At 47.0% G+C, this 16,443-nt stretch overlaps 1 protein-coding gene across 1 annotated transcript in view; it reads left to right on the top strand.

Annotated features, from left to right (window-relative positions):
- Positions 1 to 16,443, top strand: part of LOC311149046 (anoctamin-5-like) — an 89,955-nt gene that overhangs the window by 10,363 nt on the left and 63,149 nt on the right. Inside the window, exon 2 of the mRNA XM_084186147.1 lies at positions 123 to 202. Coding sequence (XP_084042273.1) covers positions 123 to 202 — 80 coding nt within the window. The remainder of the gene's footprint in view (positions 1 to 122; positions 203 to 16,443) is intronic.

Genomic DNA, 16,443 nt, shown 5'->3' with positions numbered 1-16,443 from the left:
TGAATGACATCAAGTATGATCAAGTAGCCTATGTCAATGGATCTCCACTACAACTTCCCCAATTAGGACAATAACGGTATTGATTGATTGGTTGATTGATTGGTTATCACTATGTGTTTCAGAGGACAACAACGGCTTCCACCACAATCGCCATGACGTCGACACTGACGACTCTCCCCACCCCCAGCTTGACCCTTCAGAGGTAAACACACACACTCAGACATCACAGGAGGTTGGTGGTACCTTAATTGGGGAGGACGGGCTCGTGGTAATGGCTGGAGCGGAATGGGTGGAATGGCATCAAATATAAAATACATCAAACAAATGGTTTCCATTTTTACCATGTATTTGATGCCATTCCACTGGCTCCGATCCAGCCATTATTATGAGCCGTCCTCCCCTCAGCAGCCTCCACTGATATGTACACACACATACACACACTACATTCTCAATATGTCACAAATACACACATACACACATACACACACACTATATTATCTTGTAGTGTTCTTGGGTTATGCAAATGAATATATTTAAGGCGCAGTCGTTTTATTTCCATAGTCTAATTCTCTTTCCACTTCACTTTACATTTGCCAGCCCACCACAGTGTGAAACTAAAGCGTGTTTGGGTTTACCCTGGCAACAGGAAGTGTGGAAGTTCATGGCGTCTCTGGGGATTCATTACTTAGTTTCATAGCAGACATTTTTTAAATAAAACACACCACCCCTTTAACACACCACAACTCTTGTATGGTCAGGATGTGGCTGGATCTCTTGGCCTGTGGGGGTCTGAGTAGTCTTCAGATTGGTCTGTAAGGCAGGGGGTCTGAGTAGTCTTCAGATTGGTCTGTAAGGCAGGGGGTCTGAGTAGTCTTCAGATTGGTCTGTAAGGCTGGGGTCTGAATAGTCTTCAGATTGGTCTGGAAGGCTGGGGGTCTGAGTAGTCTTCAGATTGGTCTGTAAGGCTGGGGGTCTGAGTAGTCTTCAGATTGGTTTGTAAGGCTGGGGGTCTGAGTAGTCTTCAGATTGGTCTGTAAGGCTGGGGTCTGAATAGTCTTCAGATTGGTCTGGAAGGCTGGGGGTCTGAGTAGTCTTCAGATTGGTCTGTAAGGCTGGGGGTCTGAGTAGTCTTCAAGATTGGTCTGTAAGGCTGGGGGTCTGAGTAGTCTTCAGATTGGTCTGTAAGGCTGGGGGTCTGAGTAGTCTTCAGATTGGTCTGTAAGGCTGGGGGTCTGAGTAGTCTTCAGATTGGTCTGTAAGGCTGGGGGTCTGAGTAGTCTTCAAGATTGGTCTGTAAGGCTGGGGGTCTGAGTAGTCTTCAGATTGGTCTGTAAGGCTGGGGGTCTGAGTAGTCTTCAGATTGGTCTGTAAGGCTGGGGGAAAACCAGGCACAGCCCATCACCTGTCTAACACCACCTCTCCTCTCCTCTCCTCTCCTCTCCTCTCCTCTCCTCTCCTCTCCTCTCCTCTCCTCTCCTCTCCTCTCCTCTCCCTCTCCTCTCCTCTCCTCTCCTCTCCTCTCCTCTCCTCTCCTCTCCTCTCCTCTCCTCTCCTCTCCTCTCCTCTCCTCTCCTCTCCTCTCTTCCTCCTATCCTCTCCTCTTCTCCTCCTATCCTACGTCTCACACTCCTTACACCACCCCTCCTGATCACGGCTCCTGTGAATCTCTGGGTCCTGAGGTCCAGGGTCACGGCTCCTGTGAGTCTCTGGGTCCTGAGGTCCAGGGTCACGGCTCCTGTGAGTCTCTGGGTCCTGAGGTCCAGGGTCACAGCTCCTGTGAGTCTCTGGGTCCTGAGGTCCAGGGTCACGGCTCCTGTGAGTCTCTGGGTCCTGAGGTCCAGGGTCACGGCTCCTGTGAGTCTCTGGGTCCTGAGGTCCAGGGTCATGGCTCCTGTGACTCCCTCCGCTCCAGTCTGCCCTCCATCCCCTCTCACCACTCAGGCTCTGACCACAGTGACAGCAGCCCTGAACGTGCACAGACCCTTAAACGCACGTCCACTGTGACTGGGCTTACTGGGGTAAGAGGTGACAGAGAGACATCGCTCGTCGCATGCTCCTGTGTGTGTGTGTGTGTGTGTGTGTGTGTGTGGGGGGGTGTTTTTCCGTTAATAAAGTTGTATTATTTGTTTAGTGTCATTTTACGGTCTTTAGACAAACCTGCAGCTGTCGGTTAACTACCTAATCACCTCTGTGTATGAGTGTGTGTTGACACACTGCATGCTGTAATTGCTGTCAGCGTGTGCTGGAGGATCTAGGGGTTATTGTGTGCTATTCACATATTGGAGTGTGCACTAACATGTGCCTAATGTAATAATCTAACCACCCGTCAATGGACATCGTACTTTAATGTTTTCGGCTCCCTTTTGGAATAATAAAGTATTCTACCACTGTGCTACTACTATGGACTTGTCTGTCTGTCTGTCTGTCCGTCCGTCCGTCCGTCTGACTGTCTGTCAGGAGTCAAGCACTAAAACATTGAGCAGCTGTGAACTATTTAATGCTGAGTGCTTGTCTTACCTTGAGCGCTCCTTTTATCCTCTCATGGCTTGTATTGCTGCTTCTTACCCATCTATGTTTAGTTTCCAGACTTGGGAGTATGGTGTTGCCTGAACCATGGTGTCTGAGTTGTTGGGAGTATGAATGGCGTTGCCATGGTGTCTGAGTTGTTGGGAGTATGAATGGCGTTGCCATGGTGTCTGAGTTGTTGGGAGTATGAATGGGGTTGCCATGGTGTCTGAGTTGTTGGGAGTATGAATGGCGTTGCCATGGTGTCTGAGTTGTTGGGAGTATGAATGGCGTTGCCATGGTGTCTGAGTTGTTGGGAGTATGAATGGGGTTGCCATGGTGTCTGAGTTGTTGGGAGTATGAATGGCGTTGCCATGGTGTCTGAGTTGTTGGGAGTATGAATGGCGTTGCCATGGTGTCTGAGTTGTTGGGAGTATGAATGGCGTTGCCATGGTGTCTGAGTTGTTGGGAGTATGAATGGGGTTGCCATGGTGTCTGAGTTGTTGGGAGTATGAATGGCGTTGCCATGGTGTCTGAGTTGTTGGTAGTATGAATGCCGTTGCCATGGTGTCTGAGTTGTTGGGAGTATGTATGGGGTTGCCATGGTGTCCGAGTTGTTGGGAGGATGTATGGGGTTGCCATGGTGTCTGAGTTGTTGGGAGTATGAATGGCGTTGCCATGGTGTCTTGAGTTGTTGGGAGTATGAATGGCGTTGCCATGGTGTCTGAGTTGTTGGGAGTATGTATGGGGTTGCCATGGTGTCTGAGTTGTTGGGAGTATGAATGGCGTTGCCATGGTGTCTGAGTTGTTGGGAGGATGTATGGGGTTGCCATGGTGTCTGAGTTGTTGGGAGTATGAATGGCGTTGCCATGGTGTCTGAGTTGTTGGGAGTATTGTATGGGGTTGCCATGGTGTCTGAGTTGTTGGGAGGATGTATGGGGTTGCCATGGTGTCTGAGTTGTTGGTAGTATGAATGGGGTTGCCATGGTGTCTGAGTTGTTGGGAGTATGAATGGCGTTGCCATGGTGTCTGAGTTGTTGGGAGTATGAATGGCGTTGCCATGGTGTCTGAGTTGTTGGGAGTATGAATGGGGTTGCCATGGTGTCTGAGTTGTTGGGAGTATGAATGGCGTTGCCATGGTGTCTGAGTTGTTGGGAGTATAAATGGCGTTGCCATGGTGTCTGAGTTGTTGGGAGTATGAATGGGGTTGCCATGGTGTCTGAGTTGTTGGGAGTATGAATGGCGTTGCCATGGTGTCTGAGTTGTTGGGAGTATGAATGGCGTTGCCATGGTGTCTGAGTTGTTGGGAGTATGAATGGCGTTGCCATGGTGTCTGAGTTGTTGGGAGTATGAATGGGGTTGCCATGGTGTCTGAGTTGTTGGGAGTATGAATGGCGTTGCCATGGTGTCTGAGTTGTTGGTAGTATGAATGCCGTTGCCATGGTGTCTGAGTTGTTGGGAGTATGTATGGGGTTGCCATGGTGTCCGAGTTGTTGGGAGGATGTATGGGGTTGCCATGGTGTCTGAGTTGTTGGGAGTATGAATGGCGTTGCCATGGTGTCTTGAGTTGTTGGGAGTATGAATGGCGTTGCCATGGTGTCTGAGTTGTTGGGAGTATGTATGGGGTTGCCATGGTGTCTGAGTTGTTGGGAGTATGAATGGCGTTGCCATGGTGTCTGAGTTGTTGGGAGGATGTATGGGGTTGCCATGGTGTCTGAGTTGTTGGGAGTATGAATGGCGTTGCCATGGTGTCTGAGTTGTTGGGAGTATTGTATGGGGTTGCCATGGTGTCTGAGTTGTTGGGAGGATGTATGGGGTTGCCATGGTGTCTGAGTTGTTGGGAGGATGTATGGGGTTGCCATGGTGTCTGAGTTGTTGGGAGGATGTATGGGGTTGCCATGGTGTCTGAGTTGTTGGGAGGATGTATGGGGTTGCCATGGTGTCTGAGTTGTTGGGAGTATGTATGGGGTTGCCATGGTGACTGAGTTGTTGGGAGGATGTATGGGGTTGCCATGGTGTCTGAGTTGTTGGGAGGATGTATGGGGTTGCCATGGTGTCTGAGTTGTTGGGAGTATGTATGGGGTTGCCATGGTGACTGAGTTGTTGGGAGGATGTATGGGGTTGCCATGGTGTCTGAGTTGTTGGGAGGATGTATGGGGTTGCCATGGTGTCTGAGTTGTTGGGAGGATGTATGGGGTTGCCATGGTGTCTGAGTTGTTGGGAGGATGTATGGGGTTGCCATGGTGTCTGAGTTGTTGGGAGGATGTATGGGGTTGAAAAAGAAAAGGAGAGTCTCACTCTACGAGCTCAGACGCAATAATTTAATATCCTGATAACCAACGTTTGGACAGACAAGCTGTATATCAGGGTATAATGACAAACACTACGGGTCACTAGTTTATATAGTGTCAAAGGACACACACAGGTGTCTGTAATCATGGGCGGGAGTGGCCTGATATCATTGGTTAATTCACAGATAAACAGAACATACATAAAACATGAATAGATAGCATACGATCATAGATACAACTTGGCTACATAGGCCCACAAACATTTACAATGAATAGCAAAATCACAATAATCACAAGAATGGCTTCAAATCAAAGTCCACGTTGAGACCGAAGGGAGCAAGGATCTTTAAATTAAAGATCCAGGCCGCCTCTCCTTTTAACAATAAGTTGTCGAGGTCACCCCCTCTCCTAGGGAGGTTGACATGTTCGATGCCGATATAAGGTAGGGACGAAATCGAGTGGTTCACTTACAAAAAGTGGGCAGCGACTGGGTATGTCGAGTTTTTGCACCTAATGGTGCTACGATGCTCAGAGATTTTAAAAAACTTTTTTTTTTTTTTTTTTTTTTTTTACATCAGTTTAAGGGAATACTTTAGCTCCCCTAATCATGATATTTGAACTGAACATGTAGGTGGCTCACCTGCACAGACTCCTTTCAGAAGGAAGAGTTATTTTGTACCTCCAGCCAATCGCAGTCACTCTATTGAGACATATTGCAGACTCGTTGAAAAATATGGTGGTAATCTCCTGAAGAACAAACAGGTGTACATATCTTTCCATCATTTACCTAAGGATGAAAAACAAGCTTTGCTTGATTTACAATCCGATACGTCAGTCCTTACCCGCCCTGCTGATAAGGGTGGGTCGGTTGTACTCATGGATAGGACAGTTTATGTAAATTAGTGTCACAGACAACTGCTTGACAACACCTTTTACAAGAAACTCAGAATTGACCCCACTTCCCAATTTCAGAACACTATATTTACTGTCCTAGATGGGTATTTAAGTTCTGGTCAAACCACCAAAAAAGAACAAGATTTTTTGGCTATTCAACACCCTAAAATTGCCACTTTCTATACTTTGCCGAAATTACACAAGAATGTTACAAAACCTCCAGGGCGTCCTATTGTAGCGGGCATTGATGCAGTAACAGCCCCTTTATCGACCTTTGTTGACTTTTTTATTAGAGTATGTATGGGGTTGCCATGGTGTCTGAGTTGTTGGGAGTATGAATGGGGTTGCCATGGTGTCTGAGTTGTTGGGAGTATGAATGGGGTTGCCATGGTGTCTGAGTTGTTGGGAGTACAGTGGGGGAAAAAAGTATTTAGTCAGCCACCAATTGTGCAAGTTCTCCCACTTAAAAAGATGAGAGAGGCCTGTAATTTTCATCATAGGTACACGTCAATTATGACAGACAAATTGAGAGAAAAAAATTCCAGAAAATCACATTTTTGGATTTTTAATGAATTTATTTGCAAATTATGGTGGAAAATAAGTATTTGGTCACCTACAAACAAGCAAGATTTCTGGCTCTCACAGACCTGTAACTTCTTCTTTAAGAGGCTCCTCTGTCCTCCACTCGTTACCTGTATTAATGGCACCTGTTTGAACTTGTTATCAGTATAAAAGACACCTGTCCACAACCTCAAACAGTCACACTCCAAACTCCACTATGGCCAAGACCAAAGAGCTGTCAAAGGACACCAGAAACAAAATTGTAGACCTGCACCAGGCTGGGAAGACTGAATCTGCAATAGGTAAGCAGCTTGGTTTGAAGAGGGAGTTGAAAGTCTGTGTTGCGCAGCGACAGCCCCAAAACATCACTGCTCTAGAGGAGATCTGCATGGAGGAATGGGCCAAAATACCAGCAACAGTGTGTGAAAACCTTGTGAAGACTTACAGAAAACATTTGACCTGTGTCATTGCCAACAAAGGGTATATAACAAAGTATTGAGAAACTTTTTATGTGATTTTCTGGATTTTTTTTCCTCATTTTGTCTGTCATAGTTGACGTGTACCTATGATGAAAATTACAGGCCTCTCTCATCTTTTTAAGTGGGAGAACTTGCACAATTGGTGGCTGACTAAATACTTATTTTCCCCACTGTATGTATGGGGTTGCCATGGTGTCTGAGTTGTTGGGAGTATGAATGGGGTTGCCATGGTGTCTGAGTTGTTGGGAGTATGAATGGGGTTGCCATGGTGTCTGAGTTGTTGGGAGTATGAATGGTGTTGCCATGGTGTCAGAGTTGTTGGGAGTATGAATGGTGTTGCCATGGTGTCTGAGTTGTTGGGAGTATGAATGGTGTTGCCATAGAGTGTGCTATAGGGGTGTGTCAGTACTCACAAAATGAAAGAAAACAGCCTAAAACAGAGATATACTACTTGAAATGCTCATTTTGCTACGGTTTGTCATATTGAACACAACCCTGGTCTGTATGTTGTTAGTCCCTCAGGTAGTGTACAGATCTTAATTTATCACTATTTTGTTGCTGAGAATTTTCCTGCACAGCAGTAGTATATCTTTGAGTTTTAAAAAGGCTTCTAAAGTTTGTAATTTCCACTGACTTGATTTGCCCTAAAGAAGAACGTATCAACCCTTACAAAAATGTCCATTTAATTATAATCCACATAAGAATTCACATTTCCTGTTGCTGCAGGATTCTTTTCCTGTTGTAGAAAACTGGATCAAATTAAGATCCTCCGACTGTACCTAGTATGTAGTTGGTCCCTCTCTCCTTCTCTCACTTCCCAGTCGGTTCCTTCCTCCACAGATGTGCAGAAAGAGGGCTCTGTTCCTGAAGCATCGCTCCAGGGTATGGCATGGTAAACTACGGGCTTGGTGTGATGCTTCTTTATATACTGTATGGTAAACTACGGGCTTGGTGTGATGCTACTTTATATACTGTATGGTAAACTACGGGCTTGGTGTGATGCTACTTTATATACCGTATGGTAAACTACGGGCTTGGTGTGATGCTACTTTATATACTGTATGGTAAACTACGGGCTTGGTGTGATGCTACTTTATATACTGTATGGTAAACTACGGGCTTGGTGTGATGCTACTTTATATACTGTATGGTAAACAGGCTCGGTGTGATGCTACTTTATATACTGTATGGTAAACTACGGGCTTAGTGTGATGCTACTTTATATACTGTATGGTAAACTACGGGCTTAGTGTGATGCTACTTTATATACTGTATGGTAAACTACGGGCTTGGTGTGATGCTTCTTTATATACTGTATGGTAAACTACGGGCTTGGTGTGATGCTACTTTATATACTGTATGGTAAACTACGGGCTTGGTGTGATGCTACTTTATATACTGTATGGTAAACTACGGGCTTGGTGTGATGCTACTTTATATACTGTATGGTAAACAGGCTTGGTGTGATGCTACTTGCCGTGCATTATAAGCCATAATGGCTGCTTAGGGTTGCAAAATTCCAATATCTTTCACAAAACTCCCAGGTTATCTGTAAATCCTGGTTGGAAGATTCCTGGAATCAAGAGGGAATCAGCATGAAATCCGGAATCCTCCAACCAGGATTTCTTGGAAAACATGAAAGTGTGCGGCTACTGGCTACAAGTCTTTCTGTCTATTAGGCCCCTTTCTGTGTTTGCAAACATTGCCACACGAGGGAGATGGGCGCAAGTTGGTGGCAGAACACGGGGGGGAGTTCTCATAGACCACCAGCAAAAAAATGCCTCTATTTACATGTTGCTTATGAGCGCATTTCACACTACTTTTGGATTATACTTGGATTGTAAACCTCGTGTGAATGTCCTGCTTAATATAATGTTTGTGTCATCGTCTCAAATCAACTGCATTATACTTAAAAAACACTTCAACCAGTAAAATGGCTCTTTGACTAGCTTTTGCTACAGCCTATATCAGGGTTGCCCAACCCTGTTCCTGGTGAGCTAGCCTCCTGTAGGTTTTCGCTCCAACCCCAGGTGTTACTAACCTGATTGATCTTATCAACCTGCTAATTATTAGAATCAGGTGAGCTAGATTAGGGTTGGAGCAAAAACCTACAGGACGGTAGCTCTCCAGGAACAGAGTTGGGCAGTCCTGGTCTATATCAATGAGCGTTAGCATTCTAGCTAACAACTGCGGCAGTGATTTTGCAAAGATCACAACCAAATATAATCTTAGCGACTGTTCAAGCGAGAATCAAAACATCATTGTAAGCGTATGAGAACCCCCCCCAAAAAGTTATTTTGTTTAGAAGTAATAAAAACATAGATCTCTAGGCTGTGTTGAATGGGCTCAGATGGCGATGGCTTTCTTACTGCCGCCAAGAGTCGCGCGCGTCTGTGCCTGACGTCAGTGTGTCGTGTACTGGAAAACGGTCTGTAGACTAGTGGCTGCATGCATAGCAACAGGAAGTAGGGGTTGCTAAGGGTGACGCAGCTCCCCCTGAAAAATCTGATAAAAGTAATAATAATCCAAAAGTAGTGCACTGGGCCTTTACTAGTCCTGTATTAGTTGACCGATATAGCCGTCTGTTGCGCCGGGCAAATGTACTTTTTTTTGCAACTAAGTGAACACACTTTTGTGTACGGTAAGGGCTTTTCACACTACTGAGTGCCAAGCTGAGCCAAACCAAGCTCTACTGAGCTGGCCTGATAATGTATCCACCATAGGTACTGGAACCGTGGCTGAAGGACAATGTGGCTGAAGGCTGAAGGACAAGTTTGGGTCTGTTAAAATAGTGTGAAAATGGTAGTATATTACCATATGGTATCCATATATTATCCTATGGTAGCTGTATATTACCCTACGGTAGCCATATATTACCCTACGGTAGCCATATATTACCCTATGGTAGCCATATATTATCCTATGGTATCCATATATTACCCTATGGTAGCCATATATTACCCTATGGTAGCCATATATTATCCTATGGTAGCCATATATTACCCTATGGTAGCCATATATTACCCTATGGTAGCCATATATTATCCTATGGTATCCATATATTACCCTATGGTAGCCATATATTACCCTATGGGAGCCATATATTACCCTATGGGAGCCATATATTACCCTACGGTAGCCATATATTACCCTACGGTAGCCATATATTATCCTACGGTAGCCATATATTACCCTATGGTAGCCGTATATTACCCTATGGTAGCCATATATTATCCTATGGTATCCATATATTAACCTATGGTAGCCATATATTACCCTATGGTAGCCATATATTACCCTATGGTAGCCATATATTACCCTATGGTAGCCATATATTACCCTATGGTAGCCATATATTACCCTATGGTAGCCATATATTACCCTACGGTAGCCATATATTACCCTACGGTAGCCATATATTACCCTACGGTAGCCATATATTACCCTACGGTAGCCGTATATTACCCTATGGTAGCCATATATTACCCTATGGTAGCCATATATTATCCTATGGTAGCTGTATATTATCCTATGGTAGCTGTATATTACCCTACAGTTGGCAGAGCATGGCGTTTGCAACGCCAGGGTTGTGGGTTCGATTCCCACGGGGGGCCAGTATGAAGAAAAAAAAAAGAATAATGTAAGTCGCTCTGGATAAGAGCGTCTGCTAAATGACTAAAATGTAAATAATGTATTTAAACATGGTAAAGCCTACATATAGTACAGGAGATGGGATGCCCAGTTGGCACAGGCAGAGGATGTCAGTCTGTACAGAGTTGGACTAAAGCCCTGTGCACTAAACCTCAAGTCCCAATTTGCTCCCTACCCTTTCCCCTCGGCCCTAACCCTTTCCCCTCTACCCTAACCCTTTCCCCTCTGCCCTAACCCTTTCCCCTCTGCCCTAACCCTTTCCCCTCTGCCCTAACCCTTTCCCCTCTGCCCTAACCCTTTCCCCTCGGCCCTAACCCTTTCCCCTCTGCCCTAACCCTTTCCCCTAACCCGTTCCCCTCGGCCCTAACCCTTTCCCCTCTACCCTAACCCTTTCCCCTCTGCCCTAACCCTTTCCCCTCTGCCCTAACCCTTTCCCCTCTACCCTAACCCTTTCCCCTCTACCCTAACCCTTTCCCCTCTACCCTAACCCTTTCCCCTAACCCTTTCCCCTAACCCTTTCCCCTAACCCTTTCCCCTCTGCCCTAACCCTTTCCCCTCTGCCCTAACCCTTTCCCCTCTGCCCTAACCCTTTCCCCTCTGCCCTAACCCTTTCCCCTCTGCCCTAACCCTTTCCCCTCTGCCCTAACCCTTTCCCCTCTGCCCTAACCCTTTCCCCTCTGCCCTAACCCTTTCCCCTCTGCCCTAACCCTTTCCCCTAACCCTTTCCCCTAACCCTTTCCCCTAACCCTTTCCCCTCTCCCCTAACCCTTTCCCCTCTACCCTAACCCTTTCCCCTCTACCCTAACCCTTTCCCCTAACCCTTTCCCCTAACCCTTTCCCCTAACCCTTTCCCCTAACCCTTTCCCCTAACCCTTTCCCCTAACCCTTTCCCCTCTGCCCTAACCCTTTCCCCTCTGCCCTAACCCTTTCCCCTCTGCCCTAACCCTTTCCCCTCTGCCCTAACCCTTTCCCCTCTGCCCTAACCCTTTCCCCTCTGCCCTAACCCTTTCCCCTCTGCCCTAACCCTTTCCCCTCTGCCCTAACCCTTTCCCCTCGGCCCTAACCCTTTCCCCTCTGCCCTAACCCTTCCATGTCTGCAGATCTGAAGTGTCTGGGTAGGTATCAGCAGTGTAGTGGTGGAGCTTCTACCATATTGATTCCCGCCTTAGAGATCTGCAAATACTGAAGGGTTTTTAAGGCCAGGGGACAAGTGAATACAGGAAGTTCATTGTTTTTTTTTCACAAGCTGATGGTTTGTTGACACTCATGTAAATGATATGACACATGAACCAGTCAGTTCCAGTAATGAATGTCCGGTCTGGCAAACAGGTGTCCGGTGTTAGCAACCTGTCTGCTCTGTGTACTTTGTTCTCCAGCGTTGTTGTTTTCAGGTCTTAAGGTTGTTTGCATTGTGTTCTATAGCGTCAGTTACAGGCTCCTTGAATAGCTTATTGTTAGACAGAGATGGGTTCAGTATCTCTAGAATATATATATATATATATATATATATATATATATATATATATATATATATATATATATATATATAATTTGTTTTTTTTGGGGGGGGGGGGGTAGATCAGCTTAATATTGCAGATAGATTGTAACTTCCATCAATGTAATTGTCTGCATCACTTCCAATCCCCCATGTTTTTATATATATATATATATATATATATATATATATATATATATATATATATATATATATATATATATATATATATATATACAGTGGGGAGAACAAGTATTTCATACACTGCCAATTTTGCAGGTTTTCCTACTTACAAAGCATGTAGAGGTCTGTAATTTTTATCATAGGTACACTTCAACTGTGAGAGACGGAATCTAAAACAAAAATCCAGAAAATCACATTGTATGATTTTTAAGTAATTAATTTGCATTTTATTGCATGACATAAGTATTTGATCACCTACCAACCAGTAAGAATTCCGGCTCTCACAGACCTGTTAGTTTTTCTTTAAGAAGCCCTCCTGTTATCCATTCATTCACTGTATTAACTGCACCTGTTTGAACTTGTTACCTGTATAAAAGACACCTGTCCACACACTCAATCAAACAGACTACATTTACATTTACGTCATTTAGCAGACGCTCTTATCCAGAGCGACTTACAAATAGGTGCATTCACCTTATAGCCAATGGGATAACCACTTTACAATGGTGTTTATTTTATTTTTTTTACTTTTTTTTGGGGGGGGGGGAGAGTGGGTTGGGGTAAGGTGGGGGTAGAAGGATTACTTTATCCTATCCCAGGTATTCCTTAAAGAGGTGGGGTTTCAAATGTCTCCGGAAGGTGGTGAGTGACTCCGCTGTCCTGGCGTCGTGAGGGAGCTTGTTCCACCATTGGGGTGCCAGAGCAGCGAACAGTTTTGACTGGGCTGAGCGGGAACTATGCTTCCGCAGAGGTAGGGGAGCCAGCAGGCCAGAGGTGGATGAACGCAATGCCCTCGTTTGGGTGTAGGGACTGATCAGAGCCTGAAGGTACGGAGGTGCCGTTCCCCTCACAGCTCTGTAGGCAAGCACCATGGTCTTGTAGCAGATGCGAGCTTCAACTGGAAGCCAGTGGAGTGTGCGGAGGAGCGGGGTGACATGAGAGAACTTGGGAAGGTTGAACACCAGACGGGCTGCGGCATTCTGGATGAGTTGTAGGGGTTTAATGGCACAGGCAGGGAGCCCAGCCAACAGCGAGTTGCAGTAATCCAGACGGGAGATGACAAGTGCCTGGATTAGGACCTGTGCCGCTTCCTGTGTAAGATGCAGACATAGCGGGAGTCACAGCTGATGCAGACATAGCGGGAGTCACAGCTGATGCTTGGCAGACATACAGTGCCTTCGGAAAGTATTCAGACCTCTTTACTTTTTCCACATTTTGTTACGTTACAGCCTCATTCTAAAATTGATTAAATGCATTTTTTTCATCATCAATCTACACACAATACCCCATAATGACAAAGCGAAAATAAGTTTTTTGACATTTTTGCACATTTATAAAAATAAAAAACAGTAATACCTTATTTACATAAGTATTCAGACCCTTTGCTATGAGACTCGATTTTGAGCTCAGGTGCATCCTGTTTCCATTGATCATCCTTGAGGTGTTTCTACAACTTGATTGGAGTCCACCTGTGGTAAATTCAATTGATTGGAAATTATTTGGAAAGGCACACACCTGTCTATATAAAGTCCCACAGTTGACAGTGCATGTCAGAGCAAAAACCAAGCCATGAGGTCAAAGGAATTGTCCGTAGAGCTCCGAGACAGGATTGTGTCGAGGCACAGATCTGGGGAAGTGTACAAAAAAATATCTGCAGCATTGAAGGTCCCCAAGAACACAGTGGCCTCCATCATTCTTAAATGGAAGAAGTTTGGAACCACCAAGACTCTTCCTAGAGCTGGCCGACTGGCCAAACTGAGCAATCGGGGGAGAAGGGGCTTGGTCAGGGAGGTGACCAAGAACCTGATGGTCACTCTGACAGAGCTCCAGAGTTCCTTTGTGGAGATGGGAGAACCTTCCAGAAGAACAACCATCTCTGCAGCACTCCACCAATCAGGCCTTTATGGTAGAGTGGCCTGACAGAAGCCGCTCCTCAGTAACAGGCACATAACTGCTCACTTGGAGTTTGCCAAAAGGCACCTTAAGACTCTCAGACCATCAGAAACAAGATTCTCTGGTCTGATTAAACAAGATTGAACTCTTTGGCCTGTCTGCCAAGCGTCACGTCTGGAGGAAACCTGGCTCCATCCCTACGGTGAAGCATGGTGGTAGCAGCGTCATGCTGTGGGGATGTTTTTCAGAGGCAGGGACTGGGAGACTAGTCAGGATCAAGGCAAAGATGAACGGAGGAAAATACAGAGAGATCCTTGATGAAGATCTGCTCCAGAGCGCTCAGGACCTCAGCCTGGGCGAAGGTTCACCTTCCAACAGGACAACGACCCTAAACACACAGCCAAGACAACGCAGGAGTGGCTTTGGGACAAGTCTCTGAAGAGCCTGGACTTGAACCTGATCGAACATCTCTGGAGAGACCCTGAAAATAGCTGTGCAGCATCGCTCCCCATCCAACCTGACAGAGCTTGAGAGGATCTGCAGAGAAGAATTGGAGAAACTCCCAAACTACAGGTGTGCCAAGCTTGTAGCGTCATACCCAAGAAGACTTGAGGCTGTAATCACTACTAAAGGTGCTTCAACAAAGTGCTGAGTTAAAGGTATGAATACTTAAGTAAATGTGATATTTCCATTTATATTTTTATAAATGTGCAACATTTTCTAAAAAACAGTTTTTGCTTCATCATTATGGGGTATTGTGTGTAGATTGACGAGGGGGGAAAAAACAATTTAATCCATTTTAGAATAAGGCTGTAACGTAACAAAATGTGGAAAAAGTCAAGGGGTCTGAATACTTTCCGAATGCACTGTCCTATCCAGAGAGAAGGCCATGGAAGAGGAGGTCAAGTGCTCTTCTTCTTCTCTTGTGAGGGAAGACTAAAGAGGGGGTCAAGTGCTCTTCTTCTTCTCTTGTGAGGGTAGACTAAAGAGGAGGTCAAGTGCTCTTCTTCTCTTGTGAGGGTAGACTAAAGAGGAGGTCAAGTGCTCTTCTTCTTCTCTTGTGAGGGTAGACTAAAGAGGAGGTCAAGTGCTCTTCTTCTTCTCTTGTGAGGGTAGACTAAAGAGGAGGTCAAGTGCTCTTCTTCTTCTCTTGTGAGGGTAGACTAAAGAGGAGGTCAAGTGCTCTTCTTCTTCTCTTGTGAGGGTAGACTAAAGAGGAGGTCAAGTGCTCTTCTTCTTCTCTTGTGAGGGTAGACTAAAGAGGAGGTCAAGTGCTCTTCTTCTTCTCCTCTCCTCCCCCTCTTACTCTAGCTACGGTAACAATCAATCAATGTGTTTGTGAGAGGTAGAGGGTGTGGATACTGGGGATTGGAGACTGGGGGACTGGAGACTGGGGGACTGGAGACTGGAGACTGGGAGACTGGAGACTGGGGACTGGAGACTGGGGGACTGGGGGACAGTGTACTGGGAGACTGGGGGATTGGGGGACTGGGAGACTGGGGAACTGGGAGACTGGGGAACTGGGAGACTGAAGGACTGGGAGACTGGGGAACTGGGAGACTGGGGAACTGGGAGACTGTGAGACGGGGTACTGTGGGACTGGGAGACTGGGGACTGGGGGACTGGGAGACTGGGGGACTGGGAGGCGGAGTACTGGGGGACTGGGAGACTGGGAGACTGGGAGACTGGGGGGCTGGGGGGCGGAGTACTGGGGGACTGGGAGACTGGGGGACTGGGGTACTGGGAGACTGGGGGGCTGGGGGGCGGAGTACTGGGGGACTGGGAGACTGGAGAACTGGGAGACTGGGGGACTGGGGTACTGGGAGACTGGGGGGCTGGGGGCGGAGTACTGGGGGACTGGGGGACAGTGTACTGGGAGACTGGGGGACTGGGGGACTGGGGTACTGGGGGACTGGGGTACTGGGAGACTGGGGGACTGGGAGACTGGGGAACTGGGAGACTGGGGGACTGGGAGACTGGGGAACTGGGAGACTGGGGGACTGGGGGACTGGGGAACTGGGAGACGGGGAACTGGGAGACTGGGGGACTGGGAGACTGGGGGACTGGGAGACTGGGGAACTGGGAGACTGGGAGACTGGGGAACTGGGGGACTGGGGGACTGGGAGACTGGGGAACTGGGAGACTGGGGGACTGGGAGACTGGGGGACTGGGGGACAGTGTACTGGGAGACTGGGGGACTGGGGGATTGGGAGACTGGGGCACTGTGAGACTGGGAGACTGGGGGACTGGGGAACTGGGAGACTGGGGAACAGTGTACTGGGAGACTGGGGGACTGTGAGATGGGGTACTGAGGGACTGGAGGACTGGAGACTGGGAGACTGGGGGACTGGGGGACAGTGTACTGGGAGACTGGGGGACTGGGGGATTGGGAGACTGGAGACTGGGGGACTGTGAGACTGGGGGACTGGGAGACTGGGGGACTGGGAGACTGGGAGATGGGGGGACTGTGAGACGGGGTACTGGGAGACTG

The sequence above is a fragment of the Coregonus lavaretus genome (assembly GCF_964263955.1).
Source record: "Coregonus lavaretus genome assembly, chromosome: 21".
In the NCBI taxonomy this organism is placed as follows: domain Eukaryota; kingdom Metazoa; phylum Chordata; class Actinopteri; order Salmoniformes; family Salmonidae; genus Coregonus; species Coregonus lavaretus.
Note: the sequence above shows the minus strand (reverse complement) of the source record. Positions and strands in the feature narration are given on the sequence as shown.